At 39.2% G+C, this 24,431-nt stretch overlaps 1 protein-coding gene across 1 annotated transcript in view; it reads left to right on the top strand.

Moving 5' to 3' along the window:
- Positions 1-753: 753 nt before the first annotated feature.
- The window catches only part of map2k5 (mitogen-activated protein kinase kinase 5), a 66,269-nt gene continuing 42,591 nt past the window's right edge, over positions 754-24,431 (top strand). Inside the window, exons 1-12 of the mRNA XM_012877155.3 lie at positions 754-1,162; positions 1,375-1,423; positions 5,198-5,265; positions 9,675-9,744; positions 12,007-12,047; positions 13,362-13,429; positions 13,531-13,579; positions 15,226-15,290; positions 19,527-19,566; positions 19,684-19,752; positions 21,007-21,088; positions 22,262-22,323. Coding sequence (XP_012732609.2) covers positions 1,037-1,162; positions 1,375-1,423; positions 5,198-5,265; positions 9,675-9,744; positions 12,007-12,047; positions 13,362-13,429; positions 13,531-13,579; positions 15,226-15,290; positions 19,527-19,566; positions 19,684-19,752; positions 21,007-21,088; positions 22,262-22,323 — 789 coding nt within the window. The 5' untranslated portion in view covers positions 754-1,036. The remainder of the gene's footprint in view (positions 1,163-1,374; positions 1,424-5,197; positions 5,266-9,674; positions 9,745-12,006; positions 12,048-13,361; positions 13,430-13,530; positions 13,580-15,225; positions 15,291-19,526; positions 19,567-19,683; positions 19,753-21,006; positions 21,089-22,261; positions 22,324-24,431) is intronic.

Raw genomic sequence — 24,431 nt, 5'->3', positions numbered from 1 at the left:
TACAACAATGTTTCGTGAATAACACATTTATCTTTATCCTTCTAGCACATTATGGGATGTTTGGAAAGACTACTACAAATTTCTCTTACCTCAAAATGTTTCTTTAGGTTTGATGGAGATGGCTGTAAGTTGAAGATCTAAAAATTTGGAAAGGTTATGTCTTATATGTGCGTGTTATTTGTAATCTATTTGCAGTCTGAGGCAGTTTTTGTCACATTAATAACTATTTATTCATTATGAAGATGATTCTTAGTGGGCCTCCCAAGGGACATGTGAGAAAAAAGATAAAAATGATAGATAAAAATATGTTTGTTTTCCTGAAAATAACAATAATAATAATAATAATAATAATAATAATAATAATAATAGTAGTAATAATAATAATAATAATAATAATAATAATAATAATAATAATAATAATAATAATAACAACAGCAACAACAACAACAACAACAATAATAATAATAATAATAATAATAATAATGATAATGATAATAATAATAATTACTTTTATTATTATTATTATTATTATTATTATTTATTACTATTATTAGTAGTAGTATTAATAATACTACTACTAATAACAATATTACTTTTTAAAATGTAATTTCTTTTCTAATTATTTTAAACAGAGCATAAGATACATTTAGAATTTCTTTCCATCAGAAAAATCTGAGAGAAACCAGAAAGGTGCGATCACAGTGGGTGCGATGTTCCAAACGAGTCTCTTATTTTGAAATTCTCCGAGCGGATGTTGATTCGGAAACGCTGCAGGAGCTGCTTCCTGCAACCTAGCAGCCTAGCTAAACACCTCCTGTGTTCCTACAGTAAACTTTGTCTCGGGGCTACAACGATAAGGCTTTCAGTTCTCAGGCTGAAGGTTTGCGGCTGACATGCGGTGACAGCAGGGAGCGAGCCCGGCCTGCTACGTTTTCACGCCCCTTTCAGAGGAGATGACCGCAGCCGGAAGTTAGCTCGCTAGCCTCCACAGCCTGTGACAGCCAGGGACGATTATGAGGCTCGAGCTTCCGTTTTTATGCTCATTTTAAATTATCCTGTGGAAATGGACACCGAGCCGATTGTCATTCGTATAAAGACGCCCTTAGGGGACATGGACTCGTCTGTGGACTACCCATCTGTGCTGAACTTCAACGACCTGCTGGTGAGTCTGCAGAAACAACCAGGGAGCTGTCAGTCTAGCTAAAATGAAATAGAACTTTTCTTCATTCATGTGGGTTTGAATCCGCTAAGTTTTCCTGATTCCCTGGCTGACTCCAGCTCGTACACGCGTGTCTCCCTCCCGCTCTTCAGTGTCAGCAGCTTTAAAGTTGCTCCAGTCAAAGTCTTTCTGATTCACTCTGCCAAACATTTCAGGTCGCAATCAGAGACGTCATGCCCGAAGCCACTGTCACGGCCTTTGAATGTAAGTTCCTCTTTCTGTATTGATCCAAGTGCAGTATTAGAAACACCCACTCTCCACTAAAGCTCTCCTCACTGGGATCAGCCTGTGTAAATAACTAAACATCCCTATTATAAATATGCTGCTCCCTATGAAGGCTGCTGAGTTATCACCTTCACTTACTGAGAAGCATGCTATGCTGTTAGTGGGGAGGTTAGAGATGATCTGTGTTGTTAGGATGAATCTGTCTGCAGGTAATTGGTTTCCTCTGTCAGTGGCTCACACTGAAATACCACAAACATCCCACTAACCTTTTCCTGAACTTTTCTGCCATACACTGTTTATTATTTGGCAAGTTGTGTTTCTGAATATTATATTTATTATCGAATAGCTGCCGTCCCCTGAGTCGATCCAAAACCATTACTTAAGTAAAAGGGAGGTTTGGGCTTTCTTATAGGGCTGGGTATCATCTAGGATGAGATGATTCTATACGATTGTCGATACATAGCTCAGCTTGATTTGATTTGACTCAAATATCAATATTTATTACTTTCAAATTTATGCTCAAAGTCATTCAATCACCAAAACCAGCCAAATATTATATTTGTTAAATTTATTGAACACTGATATATTAACAGGAAAATAAAGTGCATTTGGTTCATTGCATTTAACGTATCACAGAAACCAAAAATGTGCCCAAACGTCTGATTTTAGGGACAAAAGTGCTTCTAAAATCCATTATGCAAATTCGTCTCACTTGCACTTCCTCGCTGTGAACAGTGATGGCACGCTGTAATAACGCCCCCTAGAGGTTGGGAGGTATATCGATATTGAAAGCCAGAATTTCAATATTAAATTGTTTTTAAAAACATCAATATTAATTTGTATCGATTTTTATGCACAGCCCTACTTTTTTTTAGGAGAGTATTCTTTGTGTGTAAAAGTATTAGGGAAATATTACTGTGCAGAAATATTATGCGGCTTGGAAAAAAATTCCACAAGTCACTTATTAACTGTAATTTTATTATTACCATGATAAAATGACACAAACAGGCATTTTGGACACCCTTCTTTTCAATAAGAGCCACGAGCTTTCTATTGATAATATATTTTTATGTGTCAAAAAGTTTCCAACAGAGTTTAGTTAATTTGAGAAAGGGAGCCATGTCATTATTCTTTCACCTTCAAGTTCCTTGTGGCTCGTCATGCAGCGGAGTAAGCCCTGTCCTGCATAAGAATCAATGTCTTCTTGAAAGGTGCAGACTATATCCTGTGCTACTTCTGAAAAAATGTAACTTCTAGAAACTGGCAGCAGGTTTGGGGGTTGATTTTGAGCCCATCCTCAAACCAGTATGGTCCAGCTAGCCCATCTTTATTACGATCCGTATCCTACTTCCACCTCTCTTGTATCTGAGTGGAAGTGGAGCTCTGTTGCCATCACTGATCCATCAGTGGGCCCTTTCTATCTAATCTGTCACAACACACTCATGTCTCATCAGTTCACAAAATAAAATCTGTCTTCAGATATCTCTTGGCATCAGTAAAAGTGTTTCAACTTTTCAGCCTTCCTTACCTTGGCCTGAACCTCTCTGGGCGCTGGCTTGTGGACTCCAGATAGGGTGAAGTTCAGGAAAATCTTTGGCAGTTCATTTGCATCTTTTTTTTCCAACCAGTTTCTTGTCGACCCTGTTGACTATTTGCAACAAAATGTTTGCTGGTTCTGTGGTCACACCCCAAAATCTTGGTAATTTCAATAGTGCTGCCTCCCTCTAAAAGGCTTTTTTAAAGCTGCCTAATAACTGGTCCCATCCTGATGTAGGGTGTTGATCTCCTTGGGCCAAACCCTCCTTCATTACACAAGCACACGTCTCTGCAAAGGAAAAAAAAAAGGATATGGTGAAAATACTCACTTGTCCAACAGTTGTGCACAGCTGAGAGAGAACGGAAATACATAACTTACTGTGATTCATAAGGACTAAATACCTTCTGTTGTTTTTTTGGGGTGAAAAGCTATAGATTTTCAGGAAGTTTTCATACCTGATTTTCAGTCTGTAAAAAAAAAAAGGGGGGGGGGGGGTCAGGCATTAGGATCTGTAGATAAAGAGAGAAGGAAGAACAGCCTTACAAGTAAATGTTAAGTGAGAAATGCCTAACAGAAATATGTAAAACTGACCCTGGTCTGAGCTGGGTTGTCTGATAGCTGAGGGAACAAATGATTCCTGCTTGTTCTTCTCAGGAACAAAAGCAAGTGGCGACCCAAGGGTAAAAAATGTGAAACGACGCTTCATGACTCGTGAGTTTATAGGAATTTGATTGATTACCCTTCATGTTAACCATATGTGCAGATTTTTAATCTAACAGTAGGCAAAGATGAAATTTACACAGGTGGTCTCACAAAGTTAGCATATGAATCCAGACAGGCACATCGCTAGTATTTCAAATGCTGGTGTAAACGTTTCCCTGAAACATGCATTCACTTGGTAATGTAGCAGACAGATGACGTGTCTTAAAGCAACAGTGTGTAAGATTTACACACTGGCCGCGGAGTGTCCAAAACGCCACAATGTCAACATGTCTTCTGTGTATTTGGTACCAAGCTACTGCTAATAGCTAATAGCTACGGCCATTGTGTGAAATGGTTTTTGGCACTGTTGCCAAGTCAGCTTGCATTTTGCACGTGCAGTGGCTTATCTGGGGTCTAAAATTAGCGAGTAGAGACCCGCTTGCGCTGCAACCCTACGAACAAGAGTGAACCGCATGATATCACGCCGCCCCTCTGCGTACACACACATAAGTTACTCCCTGAGAGGGAGAAGGATACAAGCTTGCCGTCTGCCGGGAGGACGGAGTAGTTTCTGGACTACACTGCCCTTTACTTCTAATGTGACACCAAAATAACACTCACTGTTATATTGAATTAACTTATCTGTCCAGCAGATCATTTTCTCCCATTTATTACTTCTTTTTCTTTTCTTAGTTAATTTCTCATCCCTCTTGCTGGACAAAGATTATGGATGGTCCTCCATTTCAATAGAAAGCGGCAAATAGAATGATCTACGGTCGTCTTTGCTTGTTTATACTCCTCTTCCACCAACAGCACATCTTCATATAGGAGACAGAGAGAGAAAACCCGTATGGCTGACAAGTTTGTCCCCTTTAGGCTACTGTAATCAGAAATAGCAACGCAACATGGCGACTCCCAGTGGGTGCACAGACACCTATGTATTTATAAACTACTAATTCTATGCTATGAGAACGCTTTTATTTTGTATGTGATGTTATAAGACTTTGCCAGAATATGTATTTATAAGAACAGTACCTGATTTTTGTTAATTAAAAGCACACACACTGTCCCTTTATTACTCAAGTTTATTGAGTGCATAGTGCAACTTTAAATATTTTATGATGGCTTTGTCTTTATGGTTGGCTCCTCAGGAGCCCCCTGTGTTGGCTCTTCAGCTGCTCACCTTACATGCTGCTCTGCACACAACCTACGTCTGTCTCATATCATCCACCCACCCTGAACAGGTCGCCAGTCCCTAAGGGCAACTTAGAGAGACTAGTTAAACTGACCGTCATGTTTTAAAACTGTGGGGGGAAGCTGATGTACCTCAACATAATCCTGGTCAAATCAAAATATTTATTATATTCTCTAGTTTACTCACAGTACTTCATTTCCTCAGTTATATTATAACTAGATGGTAGCCGTTGACTTTAAATCATCCACTTGATGCAATGTGATGTTCTACAGTCCAGATGTTTGTGACCCACCGTTTCTTGTCTTTATTTTGTGTTTAGATGAAGATGAGGTGGGAGACAGAATTACTGTACGAAGTGATGAAGAACTCAAAGCCATGTTGTCATACGTGAGTACACAACTGAAAATCCAGGAAAACAGCGTCCCATTCCTGCCGTACTAGGTTCTGAAATCTGTCCACAGTCAGTAAGGACGTCATTGTTGCCAGATCTGGGCGCTGTGGATGTGACGAAATGCAACATCTAATTCATCTGTCTCCATGAAGATAAATGATCAGGTTAAAATGTCTTAGTCAATAACTCTCCATATCTAGTGTAACAAGTGGTATATGGTTGTTAGAACATTATTGAAGCAGAGGAAAATAATTGACCATATTGACAAATTTGACTCTTTCTACGTCTGAGTTGACATCCATGAGTTCGCAACTTAAAAAAAAAAAATGTAATCAGATAATCTTACATCAACTGGTAAAGGATAAAAGCTAAATTGTACGCAGCAGACGTGCACACGCACACAACAACACCCGCTCCGCGATGCCACCTACTCCAGCGTATTTTTCTATCCCACCATAGTTACTGATCATGCCACGGACAGTAAGAGTAATGGCATGTAATGAGTTTCTGTATGAGGTACACTGAAAGCTAAATGATCTGTCAATTTTTATTATTTATTATTCAGTAGTTAAAGTTTTGCCTCATTAAAGAGCAGCCCCCCCTGGGCTGCAGAATTGTTCAAAATCTACTTTCATCTGTGGATGTCTTTTACCCCCCATCAGCTCACAATGATGCTGCTACTGCCACAGGCACAATTTACACACTCTGTTTTTTTGGCCATTTTTATCACTTGTGGTTGCATTTTAATCATTATGTAGCAAAGGGTAGCAGTGTGATTAGACCAAAAAAAAAAGGCAGATGTTATGAAGAGGAAGCTGAGAGGGAAAAAGTATTGATCTAAGCTACAGTCATTTTTTACAGATGCAATGGCCCACATGTAGAGTACAGTGGCCTGCAAAAGTATTCACCTCCTTGGCATTTTTAATGTTTTTTTGAAGCCTTGATTTAAAATGGATTGCGCGAGAGTTTGCATCATTTCATTTACACCACATGTCTACAACTTTGAAAATGTATTATTTTGTTTATTGCAAAGCAAACAACAAACAGGACAAAAGAGTGGAGTCTATCAAAGGACTGTTTTTTTACAACCCCACCCTGACTTGTTCTTCTCAACAACTTTGTCCCTGACTTGTTTGGTCTTCATGGTGGAATGCCTCTTGCTTCTTGCTGCAGCCTCAGAGGCGTTTTAGAAAAGGTGTGTTTTTACTGACAGATCATGTGACACTTAGACTGAATACAGCTGGACTTACTGTCACTTTTAGGGAATACATATGCACTTGCTAGCTCTAAGTAGTTGTTTATATATATAAATATAAATAATTTACTCATTTCACTTCACCAACATAGACTGTTTTGTGCAAGTCCATCACATAGGGCGCTGAATACTTTTGCAAGGCACTGAATGGTCTGTTTTATGTATTTTATGCACCCATCAAATCAGAGATTTCTTGTCTTTTTCCCCAAAAACAGGCCTTTTTATTATTTCCCAATAGCAATGCAAACAGCACCAAAAAGACTTACAGAGGACTCAAAACTGCTTGGACCCAAACGTCATCCACCCTATCTCTCAGACAATTTAAAAAGTATTTGTTTTTATAATGAGCCTTGAGTACTTTTTAGGAATGTGGAGTTTTTGGCGTCTGCTTTGTGATAGTTTTTAGTGAGTGTGTGTAACACGGACATCATATCTCACAGTACAGTAAAGCTGGGCGATATGGACCAAAAATAGCATCTCGATATTTTTAGGGCGAATGCAGCTATACGATATTTATCTCAACATCTATTTCTTTTCATAAAGTAATTATAAAGAGGCATATCTGAATCAAAGCTTTATCCCAAATGTCACACAGGCGCATTTTTTAACAAACAGCTGTAGATAAAAATGAGAACCAAAAAAAATAAAAAATACCCTACTGGACTACATAATTGTATAATTATGACGCAATATTGACCATCTCGATATGAACAATACAGTCTTATCTTATATCTCTTTTTAAAAAAATCTTGATATTTTTACACTCTCAGTTTATTGCCTTGCCCTACTTTGGGCATTATGATAGTCTTCTGACTGGTTGACTGCTTTTGTCAGAGAATGTTTTGCATAGAAATATTTTTAGGTTCACCATTAGCAGGGTTCCCACACAGTCCACGAAAGGGTTATTAGGTCTGGATTTTTTCTCCGTCTAAAAGTCCATCCGTCCGTCCATCCTAAGTCTGACCAAAGACAAGTTTTTACCCTTAATTTGTGAAATTCAGCCAAAAAGGCTTAAACGTGTTACAATAATGCCACCTGAGAAGGTTTTGGCTTTCAATATGAATAATGCAAGACTGCTGCATAAATGTTTTCTTCCTATTTTTAGTTATTGGTGCCAACCACATTCAAAGCCTATTTTCCCCGCAGTTAGTGCTTTATGCAGAAGATGTGACTTGTCTGACCTTAATGTGCGCCCCTGACCTCCAAGCATTCCTACCAAGCACGGACATTAAATATTCACGCTGCACTTCTGTGCCCACACATTTAAAAACTCATTTGTTCATGAATTTTTTTTGCCAAATGAGTCCAGGAGTTCTGTAATGGCTTTCTACTCATGGGACAGGCCAACGCACAAAAAGCTGCTGATCACCTGGAAAATACTAGACACGCTGGAATGTAATTTGAACTACTCAAGTACATGTACTTTAAATGCATTCCTATTTCCGTTTGTGATTGTTTGCTGCGGTTGGCGCTCGGCCCTTTTTCGCAGATATCCCAGTGGATTTTGACTTCAGTGTTATTAATTCCAGGTGAGCGGACAGCCATTATGTGAAACTGATAGGGATTACGGGGAAACAGCATGTCGGGTCAGAGGTGGGATAATTCATTTAGCCTGTCACTTTGTGTGTGCAGGTGTTTCTGTCTGGATGCTTCAGATTAAAAAAAGAATAGAAGTACTTTTGAGTATTTAAAAAAGATCTTTTGGTTTTCTCCATCCATTTCAAGATATCTGCTTGCCAAAAAAAAAAGAAAAAAGTTCAACCCCCAGCTACTTAAATTAATGCTCAAATTTGCTACTTAATTAACAGGAGTGTGCAGGAGGGCGTCTGTTTCTGAAAAGTCTTCCCGTCTTTGCAAACATTGATTGCGGCTACACGCTCCTGTGAGACCAACCCGACTTCCAGGCATCTCTAATCATTGTTCGACACCTTGAAAGACAGACGGCCCTGTTCAAAGTTAAAGACTGGTCTGTGTCAGGTGCTAAAATAAAACATGTGACCCCCCCCCCCCCCATCCCTTCCTCATCCGGCTCCCCCTGGAGGTAGTCATTCTAATGCCACCATTTTTACTCCCATTTCCCCTTACTCTGCTAATGATGATGAGACCCACACTTCTCTCATGTGTCCCTTAAGGCCTAGCGATACTGTTTGAGTTCGGACACTGTTTAGTTATTGGCCAGCAGTGGAGAGTATCTTTTAATAACACAGCTATTACAGATTAGGTGGTAATTGCGGCTTTAATCAATAAGCCAGCTGAGCGGAAAATTAAAGGTACATGAAGCCCGATCTGCTCCCACAACCTTAACAGTCGGTGCCTTTTTTTTTTTTTTTTTTTTTTCCTTTTTCTTCTTTTTGGTATCAGGCCTATTGTTCAGATGTGGCCTAGTGAAAGTGCTGGAGGGTAAAAGCAGAGGGCTAGGAGCGAGGAGGGGATCTGACAGTGATAAATAGGCCTTTTAATAACAGCTGTGCCACTTGGGTAGCCATTCTGATCCATTCCCATCCAAGCCGGTCCCATCGTCCTCCCTCCCTCCTTCACAATGAGAGAGCAGATTTACATATTGCTGTGACGACTGTCTGATTCACACTGGATGGAAAATTAAACACAATGAACTCACGGAGGTTTGCTCTACGTAGAGCATCGTCTTGTTTTCGAGATTTTAAGGCTTTTCCGACAAAATTCTTTGAAGGAGAAAACACACATGCGCGCACACGTTTCCATGCACAGAGGCTCACACTTTACCAGATGGTTTGTTTAACCGAAACATCAATTATTGCATTGCCTTGGCAAGCAGCTGAAAGGCTCCAGAGTGCGTCTGCCCGTATTAGTCCTGTAGGATATGAGTGTTTGGTGAGCTGCTGACCTGGAGGAGAAAAGGGTTAATGCTACAGTCCCTCAGAACAAGCCCACAGGGCTTTGGACCTCATCGGCAACAGATTTCCGCACAGCATGCTCTCATTTTTTTTCAAGATGCTTTGGACTTATTCTAACCTCGCTGAAAAATAGCACTTTTTTGGGGGGAGGCGGGGAAGACTTTTTATTTTATTTTTTGATCAGACTTTAACCTATTTATTCTAGAAACATATTCAAGTTGTCTTCTGTGCATTAATAGTCAAGCCAATATGTTGCCCTTTTTCTTCTTGATTTTAGTACTGCAACACATTGAATGAGCAGCGCATGAATGGACTGATGCCAGACCCTCTGCAGATTTTTCCAAGAGGTACAGAGTCTTAATTTCCTCACACCTAGATTTATTTACGTACTAGATTAGGAAAAGGTATGCTGCAGTATTAGGAAAACATGAAATTGGGCACTTGTTGTTTAATGTTGCAATGATTATATGAGTTGCCATAAAGATAAATGTTCCTCTTTTTTGTTGTGTAATCATGGCGTCTCCACCAAAACACGTTGTGAGTTTTTTGCATCTGGTTCAATAAAACCTTTGGGCACAAAGTAGAACTGCACATTGTTAGAAAATCTTGCAGTGCTGATAATATTGGTAAATATGGCAACAATAATATCAGTTGCGATATATTTCCTTTTTCCTCTCTTTCTCATGTGTGCTTCCATCACTCTGCCCTTTAGCATGTTGGACATTGTCACTTGTGTCTAGTGTGAGCATCTGCTGCTGTGAGTTTCTGTCCAACTGGCTAAATGACATTAGCATGAACAATTTAACTTCATAACACTTGGAATATATTAGCCAACAATTATTGCACTCCATATGGCCAAAGCACAAAGACATGAAGCCTGTCCAGCTGACCAAATACAGGTGCATCTCAGACTCGTTGTAAAGTTAGCGTATTTCAGTAGCTCACTTTTCTAACTAATAGTAATATACATATTATTCACACAGACTGATGTTTTAAAGTCTCTGTTTCTGTTAAGTATAATACGTTTCCATTTATAGCTAATAAAAACAAGACATTTAACATTAGAATATTAAACCAATACAAAAATCATTAACGCCAAAGTGTGGGCTTAATGAAAGCTCAATGCCTGCTTAAGGTTTTATCTTTATTTTTTTGTTTGAGGTTTTTACGGCACTAGTGGCTGGTTTTTCGTACAGTGGGCTGACAGGAAATGGGGTATGAGAAAGGTTAGCAGCAAAGGACCAAAAGGGTCGGAGTCAAACCCAGGACGGCCGCGTCGAGGACTAAGGCCTCCATACATGGGTCGTGTGCGCTAACCACCGCGCCACCAAAGTTCGCCCAATTTTGTTTTTTCTCCAGTTTATTGAGATGTACCAATAATTGTAGGCATCAGCATGCAAAAACACCACAATTTCAATGTAGTTGCCTACAAAACTTTGCATTACAGCAGCCATCATCTTGCGATGGCAACTGTTTTGAGTGCCATATTTAAAACTCCAAAGCTACTTATATATATATATATATATATATATATATATATATATATATATATATATATATATATATATATATATATATATATATATATATATATATATCCCTACGTTTCTACATTCCTACAGCGGCCAATTACCAGCTTAATACCGACATCTTACCGTGGCCTTCTGCATTTTCTTTTAATATCCACAGCAACGGCATTAAGTAGGTCAATCCTTCGCGTAGAGCTGGTCACAGTCACTATTTTGCTTTTTCGTGGTTTGCAGTGAATCCATGAACGCTTTTTTCTGGTCTGATGCTTAAAACACAGGTCGTCTTTTTATATCGCCTCACAGCGTTAATAGATCCTGGTCGAAACATTGTGTGTAACACCCGCCTGTGGCTCGATTGGTACTGATTAGACCAGATATCAGAGGATCGGGATCATCAACGCAGGATATTGCTGGAAACTGATGTAAAATAGATTTGTTGACATTCAGAGTAGAAAAGCCAAAGGGTCAGACATTTACCCTAAAATAGGTACCGTAATAATAGATGAGAAAGAGTGGAGCGGATTTATTTCCACCTATACCATCATTGCAACATTCAACATTATAATGGCAGTCGCAACCCTATTTTTTATGTACTTAAATGTCATAAATGACAATTTCTTTTGGCCACAATGATAGAAAATGTTATGGACAACACATTTAATCCACGGCTTACTCTGTTATTGTGTTGATGGTCTTCATTTTGCATTAGAGTAGATGTTGCTGCTCCAGTGCTTACTTTTTCAACACCACGTTGTAGTTTCCGGTTCAAAGTCACACAAGAGCTCAGGCCAAGTGATCAAACACTCGATGTGTGTCTTTTACTCTGTTTGAGTTCGTCTCTCCTTGACGTCCCTGCTCTAACGCGGTGATTGTTTCATCTTCCTTACCTCCCACCAGCTGTCTCAAGAGCCCAGCATCCTCAGTCACTCTCATTCTCAGACCAGCCCTCATGTCATTTCATCATTTTCTTCTTCTTCTTCTTTTTTTTTTTAAAGTTATTTATAAAGAACTGATTCCTTTTCATCACATTTGTAAATGGTCCAGTGATGTGTTCTACAATCTAACCAATTACTGTTTCAGCCGGCAAGACTCCAGGGATCCGGAACATACATGGCCTGAAGGTACCCATCTCAATAATTGTTTCGGCTGCCTTACACGGGGCGCGGGGTGGGGGGGGAGGATGGGAAGTTGAGTCAAATGGATTGGTAACACTGTGTTCCACTTATTGAAATGTCAATTGAAGTCGAGGTTCTCCTTCTCTTTCACTCACTCTCCTTTTTTTCCCCCGCCTTCATCCATGTTTATGCATGGAGATCCGTGGCTCTGTCAGAGGCTTTCTCCTCCTGAATCGCTCTGGATTCTTGGTTCTCATTCTGGGAAAGGTCTTCCAGAGAAATCCCGATTTTCTCCCCCCCCCCCTCCAGAGTATTATGATCTGTAAGACATGGAGGAATATCAGTGTTGGTTAGAGCAAAATCAGGCAATAAGAAGACGTCATTGTTCAACCATGAAATTGTCATTACAAGCCCCCAAATGGCCTTCCACAGACCTTCCCATTTTATGTTCAGCATATGTTGCTATTGAAAGTCGCTGCTAATTATCATGGGTTAAATGACTTGACACCTCCTCCATCTCTCCCGATGATCCATATTACATCCATCTGCATTTGCAATGACAAACTCAACCCCCACAGAAGCACCGAGAGTGTTTTTATTTAACCCATCCTCAGAGGAGCTTTTGTAACGCCCATTGAGCTGTGTCCGTTTTTTCCTTTTCTTTGTATTTTATGTGTCTTGGTGTATTCTTTTTAAGGTGAAAGGTCTATTTTGAGAAGACGGTGATATCTAAAGACCTTTAGTTGTCTGGTAAATTTTCCCTTTTTTTTATAGCACAATAGTAATTGGCTAAGGGGGAACCTTGTGTGGCATTTAAATGAGGTTTTCCTTGGCACTAATTAAAGGGAGAATCCCTGGACTTTTGTGAACCCAACACATCGGTCTTTTGACCTCAATTAGAGGTATTTTTAGCGTCTCCTTTACAGGGTTTCATCTCTTGATTTTTTATTTATTTATTTTTTTAAATATCTGGGTTGAGTATGGAGGCCTTTTGCGTAAACAGATTCAGATGAATGGTTATAGAAAGCGGGGAATTGAGTCCCCATTGAGGCATAGCATTTTAATGCCCTAACTTGCTGATTTATTTTAATCAGTTTTATTTTCTCTTGTGTAAATCACTTTACTGTTTATTTTCTTCCTTTCCTTCACCTCTTTTCTTGCTTCTCTTTCTCACGAACACCAGTTAAACCCTCCGAGCTTCACTGAGAGCCTGGTTGTCCTCATTGTTCATGACCATTTACCACCTGTGTTTCTCTCTGCTCGTCTTTGGCTTCATGTGTTCATATTTTTATTGTCGCATTTGTCTTTGCTCACCTTCAGGTTAATACGAGACCCAGTCCAGCCAGCGACTGCACTCAGGTTGTCCCAGAGTCCTTAGCCAACAATAGGTGAGTTTTCCTGGATTAAGCTGCGGCTGCTTGGAGGATAAACAACTAGAGAGGGATTTGTTGTGGTTTCACCGTCGTCACATTCTTGATTTTGTGTTCAGTTTAAAGAAATCATCTGCAGAGCTGAAGACGATCTTGACGAACGGGCAGGTTAGTTGTCCACTTTTATACGCACACTCATCCTTGTTTTAAATATTCACTGAGGACCTTGCTGTGACTTTCATTCATTTTCAACCCTTTCTCCTAACTCGATGTATTGGTCGGCTACTACAACCCCAACCCTAAACCTAACTATTACCAGTATATCTAACCTAAACCTAAATGACACTTTAGTCCTAAACCTAGACCTAACACATTGCTCGAGGGGGGAAAAAAAAAAAAGTGAGGACCAGAAAAAGGTCCTCACTTTACATCAAAATCCTCCCTTTGATGGTAAATTATAAAAAATATGTTCTCTCTCAGTACAAGTACACACACACCTGATGAACTAATAGACTTGGCGTCTCACATCTCATCCACTTCTTTATCCATTAATTCTCAGTTTTCCCACTCAGCTCACAAATAAATTGAGTTTAAATTTGAAGGAGGGCATTGCCCGTACAAAATGTTTCACTTTTGTTTACATTTTATTTCTCCGTCTTGTATTAAAAACATATTTTCTGGACACATTTTGCCGCCAAAAATGTGCTTTTAACCAGCATTCATCTGCACACACTTTAAAAAATATGCTTAGTTTAATCTGTGTAGCTTTGTACTGTTCACTGACACCAGTCATTGGCTGATATGGCGCACATATTAGGCCTATTTTCTTTCTATTGTAAAGCCACAATTGCAATTTTTGGAGTGCAATTTCCCAGAATAAAATAATAATTTGGAAAGACCACTACCGCTGTTGCGCTACATGCCCACACCCACATTGTGTGACGAAGATAATGTAGATATTTTCTACATTATCACAATTGAATCACAAAATGCAAAAGTTCATATTGTACATTCTGTAGTAAAACACGTTGTGAGCACATACTGCATCATGCAGTTGATGGTAAACTAATAGTAATAGTAACATCACATGTCCTAATTGGGTTTAACATTTACAGAAAGGTAAATAAGTTGTTCTGGCATCATTCATACAAAGGTTAGGCCTCTGACTGAGCTGCAATATGTTTTCTGCAAGTTCAAGTCGCTGCAAATACACTGAGTGTACAGCTAATCCTCATTGTCTGTTGTCATAATGTTTTGGCTATATCCTTAGGGATTTTGTAGATTTATTGTTTCGTCAATGAACTTCTTCAGCTGAGTTTTCACGAAATCAGATTTCAACTATTACTGCTTGTTTTACCATGTTACAGCTTTTTTTTGTTTCTTTAAATACATTTTAATTTATTGTATCAAAATATCAGAAAAGTACAAATATGCAACTTTTTCCCCCTTTGTAAATCAGTAAAAATGGAATTAAATGAAAAAAATAGAAAATAATGCAGCTTTAAACTAACCATAAGTCACTGCCCTTCTCACCCAAACCCAATATCCTTTTATAAATTGGACAGCAACTGTGGTATTGATCTCCTCCTCCTGCTCCTCTGTTTTCTCTCCTGTCAGTGAACTTGGGGTGACCTGATGCCTGGCTTGTTTATAGCTTCCAATAACAGTGTAGCCCCCTTTTGTTTCACATGTGCATGCCCCCCACTCCTCCATGTCACGTTTTCAGCTAAACATTCAGCCCTGCCAGTTCCATGGCATCTCACGTTATAACGTCCAGGTGCCATAACCGTGTGCATGTGTTTGCTGCCCTGTAGATAAATGCCCAAGACCTCCACTATCAGGAGCAACTTGGCCATGGAAACGGAGGAACGGTGTATAAGTAAGTATCTGTACAAGCACAAAGTTAACGGGGCTGAGATCTTTAAGGAGCGCGCCCAAGTTACTAACATAGTTCCATTTCAGCATGGAGGGGTTAAATTTGAACTTTTTATCTGTTTTATACTAAAACGTGTTTCTATGTGAAAGGTTTTCCATTCTTTCTCCCCCGATCCTTCGGTTACTCATTTATCTCATCGTTCAGGCCGGTTCGAGGCTCCGCCTTCACTTATTTATTCTGGGTTGAAGGTTGCGAACATATATGATATTGATTTGGGGGCTATAAGGTATGACAGCCATTGACTTAATCGGTCTGAAGTGAAGCACTTTACCTGCCACCGTGAAAAAGCCCCATCCGATAGACAAATGTATCACGGACCTGCTGCGTTATGACAAGGTTGGCATTTCTGCTGCTCTTCTATCTTTCTCTCCCCATCTTTTCATTCTATTTCCCATCAATTCTCTGCAATTGAGCTGTTTTATTGAGATTGAAGTATTGATCACTGCTAAGACTAACCTTGACTTGACGGAGCGGCTCGCTTCGGTCCCTCCTCAGCAAACCCGGTAAATTTCCCGGCGTGGCACCTACACAAGATCGTCTTCTGTTTTTGAGTTTCATCTTTCCTTTTCTAACTTCTTTCACGGCTTGAAAACGGTTTCAGTGGGCTTCATCCTTTAATAGTTAAAAGGGAATAGGGTTGTTCATCAGTTTGGCACCAGGAATGGTTACACTGCACTGAAGAAAGCCAATATTGCAAGCCCAACAACTTCTCTAGCCAATTTAGTCCAGTAAAAATCTATATGCATTGGTGCTGAAAATGTCATGGATGAAGAAAGAAGATAAGCAAAAAATAAAATAAATAAAAATACACAGTTTAAAAAAAAGGGGGCTCTTGCTATCGAATGAGTTCTTTAGAACTTTGTTGTAAAGTTTAACTTGAGGACAACCAATCATTTAGTTTAGGTACATTTAACAATTCATAGCTGTGTTTTGCCAAACTAATCAGGTTTATTTAGCTGAACTTATATTCCCCCTTTACAGCAGTTTTGTGAAACAAGGTTATTTTTTTTCATTGTACTCTATAACTAAATTGGTGAATGAGAAATGGACGAACTGAGTTTAAACTAAACATCTCTCTGTCTACTGTTTGAGAAATTAAAATTCTCATGGTGCGGATGTTTTTGCTATTATATTAGACATCCCTGTCAATCTCTGCTTAGATTGGGTTCATCACATGTGACTAGAGCTTCAAATGGCTCCCCACCTATTAACCTCTTACCCTATTTATGACCCACAGCCATTTCAACTCAATTGAATGTTACCAACACCTCAGCTCTTCATAGCCACGGATTGACCTGCTCATCCATCAAAGTCGCCTTCCCCCCCCACCCCTCTTTTTTCATTTCACACTGTTCACCAATCAGAATGCCGCTGCAGCTTATAAATACTGTAGCAAGGACACACCTGACTCATGGATCCAGCGGGCAATTAAAACGGCACATTTGCCTGGCTGTGACTGTGGCGACATCTACTTAGACACCCGCAGCCGTTTCTTTAGCATCGCAGCCCATTTTCTACATTGATTTTTGTTTTCTCACCTCATTGATTAGAGTGTATATTGAACCCATTTGGTTAATGCTTGTGAGTTTTCAGTGTCTTGGTCTCTGTGAGCAAAATCTGAATCTGTACAGGTGAGACACTTGTAAATGATGAAAGCCTCTTATTTATCCAGACGTATTTGCACTCCGTCTCAAGTCAGGTCAAGTAACGGGTCCTTCAGGGTCTGGAAAAGGCTGGAAAAGTGTGGAATTTGATCCAAGTATTTTCCAGGTTTTCAATAATTCTGAAGAGTTAAAGTAGCTTGGAAAAGTATTTGTATTTACAGACTTAACAACCTATTTCTTTATCAAATATTTATGTCTTTCTGTCAATTTGTGTAGCATCTACTACAGTGCGTTTCCCATCCAAGCAACCGACCAATTTAAATTTTGCATCATAAATATATAGTTATCCTTCATATTTATACTTCAACAATTTGCTGAAAAAAATCAGAGACCTCTGGAAAGTTGAGTCAGGAAAAGGCTTTGAATTTTAACATAAAATATATATGTTGATCTTTTTTTTTTAATTTCAGTCATACTGGGAAGTCTGAATTTCCACGTTCTGAATTGGATCAATCGTGTGTGTCTTGCTGGCCTGACAGTGGGCCAACGCGCTGCAGCTTTAGCTTCTTGTTCCTGCTTAAAATGTTAGAAACTTAAGAGGTTTGTGGATGTCTGCGTTTGGGGCTCTGTCCATTTCGCTCTGGAGACCAAATATAGTCGTGCTGGACAGGCTGGTCAGCGAGAGCCGCAGGTAGAGTGTCATCTATGTAACACAGTCTAATACGTGTGTCTGTCAGCCCCGATCCAAAAAAAAAGGCCAGCGTCTGTAACCCACAGCCCCAACTTTAGAGACATCATGAGAGGCCCTATGAATACTGCATGATGGAGCTTTTATTACAGAGCAAGCTGGAGTGTAAATAAGATCCAGGCAATGGGGCACATTTACTAGGGTCAGATCAGGGGGAACTGACGGAGAGGGGTGGGGGTGCCTATGTAACCTTGTCCACTAGTCTCCCGCTGTCACAAGCCTGTCACTGTAACTCATACAAGGATGCTCGGCCCCGGGGTGGTCAAGGACAGTCTAGGAATAAAGCGTTGACCAACCAGTCACACCTCTTTCACAGCCCTAATATGCTTTTTCTCCTAATTCTGACCTTTTTAACTATTTTACAAAGAATTTCAGCCAACAGATTGTGTCTCTAAAATGTATTAAATACACTGATAATGCCGCGTGTATTTAGCTTTAGTCCGTCGCTCCACTGTTGCCCTCCGACTATGTGTTTAGTATTTAGTTGGGCATGCTGAAACTTATTTAGTTGTTTAGCATTGCAGTAAATCTCCTGCTAAGTTGGTATGAAACATACCTATCCCTGCAGTCCATCATCAATTAACATTGTCTTCTTAATTAAGAGGCAGCTGTCATGCCTAAGTGCTATTGATCGTAGCTAACCGGAGGAGTGAGAGATGCACATAAAAACACGGCCACCAGCTTTCTTCTGAGGAGATGAGGCATAAGATCAACAATATTCCTTCTAGAAAATAAAAAAAATAAAAAATGTTGGAGTTACATATAATTATTTAACCTTTTGCCGATAGCAAAAGGTTTTTGATTTGGCTGCTTTCAGTTTGTGTTTTATTTTTGTTTTGTTTCACTAGCATAGCCCCGCTCCTGGTTTGCCCTGCTGGTACATTCCTAACTCGCCACTAATAGTTGCCATTAATTAAACTTCTGGGCCAGTTTAGTCGTGTGTGCCGACAGAGCAATTCGACACCCCAAAGTTGGACACATTAAGCACACTTTGCTCCGTACACATGGTCTCTCAGGAGGGCCCGCTGCTCGTTGTTGGGTTAAGGATCGCATGTCTTGGACCTGCAAACCAAGCGGCCCGTGTGACGCACGCTCAACCCACATCCTCTTCATCATTGGACAGCTGTTGTACAGTATTCGCCCTTGAGGATTGTATGTTGAGAGCTCTTGAGGTATTGTCAGGACTACTGTAAGCTAACCTTGGAGGCCGGTAACTAAAGCCGACGTATGCTGCTAAGGTGTTCACTAATTAAATCATTATGGGTGCCGGTCGGTGACTGTCGCTTTACCTGCAACTCTAGTTGCCCGGATCTGGTTTTAATCATTTAATCATTGCTGACTTAATAAAAAAAAAAAAAAAAAAACTTTCTGTACTTCTTGATGGGCTTTAGAAAGTTTGTTCTGTAGTGTTTTATCAAATATTCTGGAACATTATTTTGCTCATTAATTAGTGTTTTATTAGTCTGAGCACGGTTTAGAGCAGTTTCTAAATAATGGTCACGGTTACCTTTTGTGAATGAGAAGTAGATGGTGATTTATTTGCAAAGGCCTATCCATACATTTTATTCAACAGAAAGAAGAAACTGAGCTAATCTGCAAACAAGTGTTTCAAATCAATAGTGAACTGGATCGTGGCTAGTTCTGAAAACTGCTGCTAAAAACGAGTTTAAAAAGTTACTATCTACAAATAATTATACATACAGTTGTTCTTTTTTTACTTATTTAAATTTAACGTGGTTAATATTGACAATTAAAAACAAGGAAATCATGTCTCTTGTACCTACGGTGTAAGTTTTGTTTACCCATTGGTTTTTGGTTCTTCTCTAGAGCGTACCATGTTCTCAGCAAGCGGGTTTTAGCTGTCAAGGTGAGAAATATTTGGTTTTCATTAGACTGATTGTAATTACTGCTTTACTTTACTGATTTTATTTAGCGTTCGACTCAATAAAAGTGGTGGTTTTGCTTGTTTAACCTGTGGATACAGGTGATTCCTCTGGACATCACCGTGGAGTTACAGAAGCAGATCATGTCAGAACTGGAGATTCTCTACAAGGTTGGTGTCTCTCCTACTTTCACCTCTTCATCAGAACAAAAAGCTTTTCCTCCTCTTCAGTCCTGCTGACCTGCTCTGTTAATTAACTAGGAGTCTAACTACTGTGGTGTTATTTATCAGCTCCACTCTTACCTACTCTGGGATCAGAAACATGCCCATGTTTGCGCTTCTAATGTCTTTGAAAAACAAAGATATTAAGTTGGAATACCTTATCATATCATTTTTGAAAGTTTCAATAATGGAATCAGCCAATGCTAAGTAGTTTTCAGTAGTTTTTTATTTATTTTTTTATTATTGGGGCCGGTGGTCGTAATATAATTTAATATCTTGTAGATTTAATCTCTTAATTCGAATTTTCACTTTAGTAAGATTTTGTTTTTGGAAAATCAGGATTTTATTTTGCCAAATCACTCATTCTACGTCAATTAAGAGAATGCACGCAAAGCTGAATATAACAGCAAACAGGCTTAAATCGGAGGCAACCAGACTTTTGTTCAGTTCCTTCTGAAAAGACTTCGACACCTATCAGGAGTCAAAATCTTTTCAGAAAGAACTGAACCAAAGTTCGTATACAGCTGTGGCCGTGGAGGTGACTGGCACACATGATTTAGAGAGCTGACCCAATGTTTTGGGCAAAATAATGTAGGAAAGTTTACCTAATAAAGAGGCTTGTAAGCAAATTAAAAGCATGTACAAATGGCTGGGATTGGGTCCTGCTTGTAGAGTGATATTTAGCGTCCTTAAATGAAGAAGTGTTTGCTTTGTCTGCATAAGGAGGTTGTTTTTCAGTGATTTTAAATAAAAGAATCAGGCTGAGAAAACTGCTGGCTGTGTTGTGAAACTCAAGAAGCCTTCTACATGACGCGTATGCATCTCACAGATACAGATCTCAGGAAATAAATAGCTTCTTGCACTTTTTTAACAGTTATATCTCCCTGAGGATGTATTGCAAACACTATTTCACTGTTATTGCACGGCAAAGGAGCTCCGCCATATAATTTACTTTTATGATGTCATAATTAAGTCAGTCATGCCTTATTTTTACTTTTCATACAGGTGAGAGCAGCACAAATGTTTCTAAAAATCCCAAAGTATAATCACAGTTGAACACTGTTACTGTAAAAAATTTAGTCAGGGCTAAAAAATAAATAAATAAAATATTGCAACCATTGCTCTTCGGCTTTAGCGTAGCTGTACAAATATGTAGAAATGTTTTGAGTTACTCTTTACTGATCACAGTCTGCTTTATTGCAGTGCGATTCGTCCTACATCATCACTTTCTTCAGTGCCTTCTTTGTAGAGAACAGGATTTCCATATGTACAGAATTTATGGATGGTGAGTTTTTCTGCTACATTTCTTTTTTCTTTCCCTTCGCTACCTACAGCTGCGCGGCAGAGACTTCAGGGAACATCCCCGCGTCTCTCTGCTGAGTCTCCATTTACACTTCTGCAGATCAAAGGATCGCCTGGTCGCTGTGAGCTGCTTAGCATGGCTGTGTGCTAAAAGCTACAAGGGCGTGATAAATCTTGACTGGAGTGCATTTGTAGATGTATTTGTACGCGTGTGCCTCGACGGGTGTGAGATGGGGGGGGGCTGTAGGTTTTTAGGTGTGCGGGGGTGTTTGTTAATGCGACGATTCCCATGTTTCACACATTCAGCCGTACGTCAGTAAAGTCTGCGTGACTCCAGGCCACTCTTCCTCCCTGCAACTTTTCTTTTAACCTCTATTGCTAGTAAAAGTAAACATTGTGTTTGGCTCAGTTGTTTCATTTGAATTAAACAAGATGACCCATAATAACAAATATTGGGATGTATTTTAAAATCACTGCTTCAAAGCCAAGCTGAACAGGGATTATTTTTATTTTTTTTTTGCATGACAAAAACTGATTTTATGCTAAATAAACTATTAAAAATAACATTCATAGGATTTTATCTTTGCAAATGTCCAGCAAAAGCGACTGAATTTTAAATTTTTTTATTTTAATTTAGTCAATAGTTATACTTCAGTAGTCACACTGCAAAAGCTGAACTAAAAATAAGCAAGATTTTCATAAAATTTGTGTATTTGTCCTTGATTTGAGCAGGTAAATAATATTATTTGCCAATGGAATAACATTTTCGAAATTAAAATGGGAACAATTTATCTCCATTGTCTCATTCCTAGTGCAGTATATCTAATTATGTTATTTTAGGGGTCAAAATACTCCATTGGCTGATCATCTTATTTACCTGCTCAAATCAAGGACAAATACACACATTTTATGAAATTCTTGCTTATTTTTAGTCCCCTTTTCGCAGTGTATTCGATTGGTTTATGTAGAAACTGATCTGAAAAGAAGTGTTACACAAATTTAAAGCCAAGACATTTTTCTCTACATCTTTTTCATGTCTTTTTGCTGTAACTGCCCTTAATATGCTGAAGGAGCAATTTAGCAATCAGACATATTGTACGTGGTAAAACCAGCCGGGTTAAAGATCTTTCTTTTCTTTTCTTTTTTTTTTGTGCAGGAGGATCTTTGGACGTCTACAAAAGAATACCAGAGCACGTTCTGGGAAGGATCGCTGTGGCAGTACGTTTCTGAGTATTGAAAGCAGAATTAGAGAAAGGGTTGTACGTGTTGCAGTCCTTCTTCGTCTCATAGTTACTTGTCACTGTTAAAATCAGCTTTTTGACTGAGACGGCCTTGAAGTCGATTTAATACTCGTCTCTTCTCCACACTCATTACCCTCCTTCTGTCTCCGGCTCCTCTTTTGTGCTGCTTCCCCTTTAGGTTTGTCCGTAATCAAACAGTGACAGCTATTTAATCAGTGCTAATTCTGTTTCACAGCTTTTCCTCCTTTCTACTGCCACAGTTGTTAATTATCACTGAAAGAAAAGCACTCGGGAGGTTGCCAGTTGTTGCACAACCTTTCAAGGCAGTTTTGTGTTTTTTGGGTGTTTTTTTTTCCATTCCTTTCTCTGTTGTTTTTCAGTATTGGATCACAAAAGCCTTGGAAGTAGCGCCCGCATTGTGTAAATGAAGAAATCGCCATAAAGCAGTGAAAGCATTTGAAAATGAATAATACTTAAACACCCATTTGGTTCTGCAGGAGGAAGAAACCGTGTCCCTGCACACACGTTATAGAAAGCCTTCCGATCATCTTGACTTGAATTATCTCTTTAAGGCATATGTCATTAGTTCCTTTATTTTCTTTGGTCCAATTATTTGACTAATTTGCTATGAGATAAAAAGACGTTTGACATTGAGAATCTTGATTTAAAACACAATTCTTCCTTTTTACCACAGCGGTAGGATTTTAATTCAAGATGTTTGAAGCAGCTGAGTGAAAGGAAAGTTTGGAATATATGATCTGGAATCAGTTGTGTGCACCTCCACTTTGGGTTTTGGTATTTTATGTAGCTGGTATTGAGAGGGTCCTCCTCCTGCAGGGATGATGCTGCTTCAGCTTCAGAGATCTATGGACACAAATCTGACTATTGCATTGGCACTATCCAGAACACAATGAAAAGCAGTAAAATGTATATTTTCTTTAACAAACATAACAAACAAAAGAGAACTATCAGAAACAGCTGAAAGGTAACCTACTGGAAAACATAAAAGTATAATTATAACACAACACAAACCATCTTGATATAAACGATAGTCTCATCTCATATCTCTTCTTTTTTTTAAATCTCACTGTTTTTAAAATCTTGATATATTGCCCAGCCCTAACAACCCTTCCCCAAAAAAGGATTAACAATATACAGACGGGCGGCGGCTGCATCATGTCTGCTTGTTCCACATATAAAATTGGGTAATGATGGCCCACCCTGGATGGTTGCGATCGCTTGGATTTTTCTATCTTGAAACATAAATGCTTTGAAAAATATTAGAACATTTAGGAATTTAAATTCCTAAAACAGGCTCTGATGACAGTGCTGCTCTTTCCACCTCCAAAGACAATGAAAGCCGAAGTCTGTGCTTCATTTAATAGTTTAATTAACATTTCTACTAAGGTTAGGTGATACTATGAATGTATTTGAATGTAAGCACTGTAACAGTGTGGTAGTCAACGAAAGTGCTTGGATTTGAATATTGTTTGTTTGTTAACAACTATACCAATTATTCCTGTCTTTTAATTAAAAGCCAATAGCTAATGAGCTGCAGATGAATTTCATCCGGAAACACAAATGATATAATATTCAGGCAGGCAGAAATCTTTAGCACCCTCCCCCAACAAAACTCCACCTGAGTTTTAGGACCAATTCAAGAAGCATTACCTCCCAACCAGGGAGCTAATGCAGAAATCTGAGATGATTTCTGCCTTGTTATTCTGATTTGAGAACCTTGTTGCTGTTGTGGGACCGGTCAGATTGGTTTGCCAATCGTAGGGCTTTCCCATCAAAAACGTCTTATTTAACCAGAGCTGGTAGAGCCATTTCTTGACTTCACGGTTTGCTCTTCCTCAGTCCGAGAGCCCAATAAGAGCCATTACATTTTAAACACTTCATTAATTTATTGTTTGATCCTCCTCGTGTTTTAATCTCTGTTTTAGTGAAGGGTTGCAGTGAGTGTAGACGATTTAACTCCACAAATATTATTTATCACACTAGTCCTGCAAAGTAAAGCTTTAATATGACCCCTTTGTTTGTTGTTGCTTTCATAAGCAACCAGCGGAGCTTGTGAACGCTTCT

This window comes from Fundulus heteroclitus, chromosome 4 (genome assembly GCF_011125445.2).
Source record: "Fundulus heteroclitus isolate FHET01 chromosome 4, MU-UCD_Fhet_4.1, whole genome shotgun sequence".
NCBI lineage: Eukaryota > Metazoa > Chordata > Actinopteri > Cyprinodontiformes > Fundulidae > Fundulus > Fundulus heteroclitus.
This window is presented reverse-complemented; position numbering and strand designations above follow the sequence as displayed.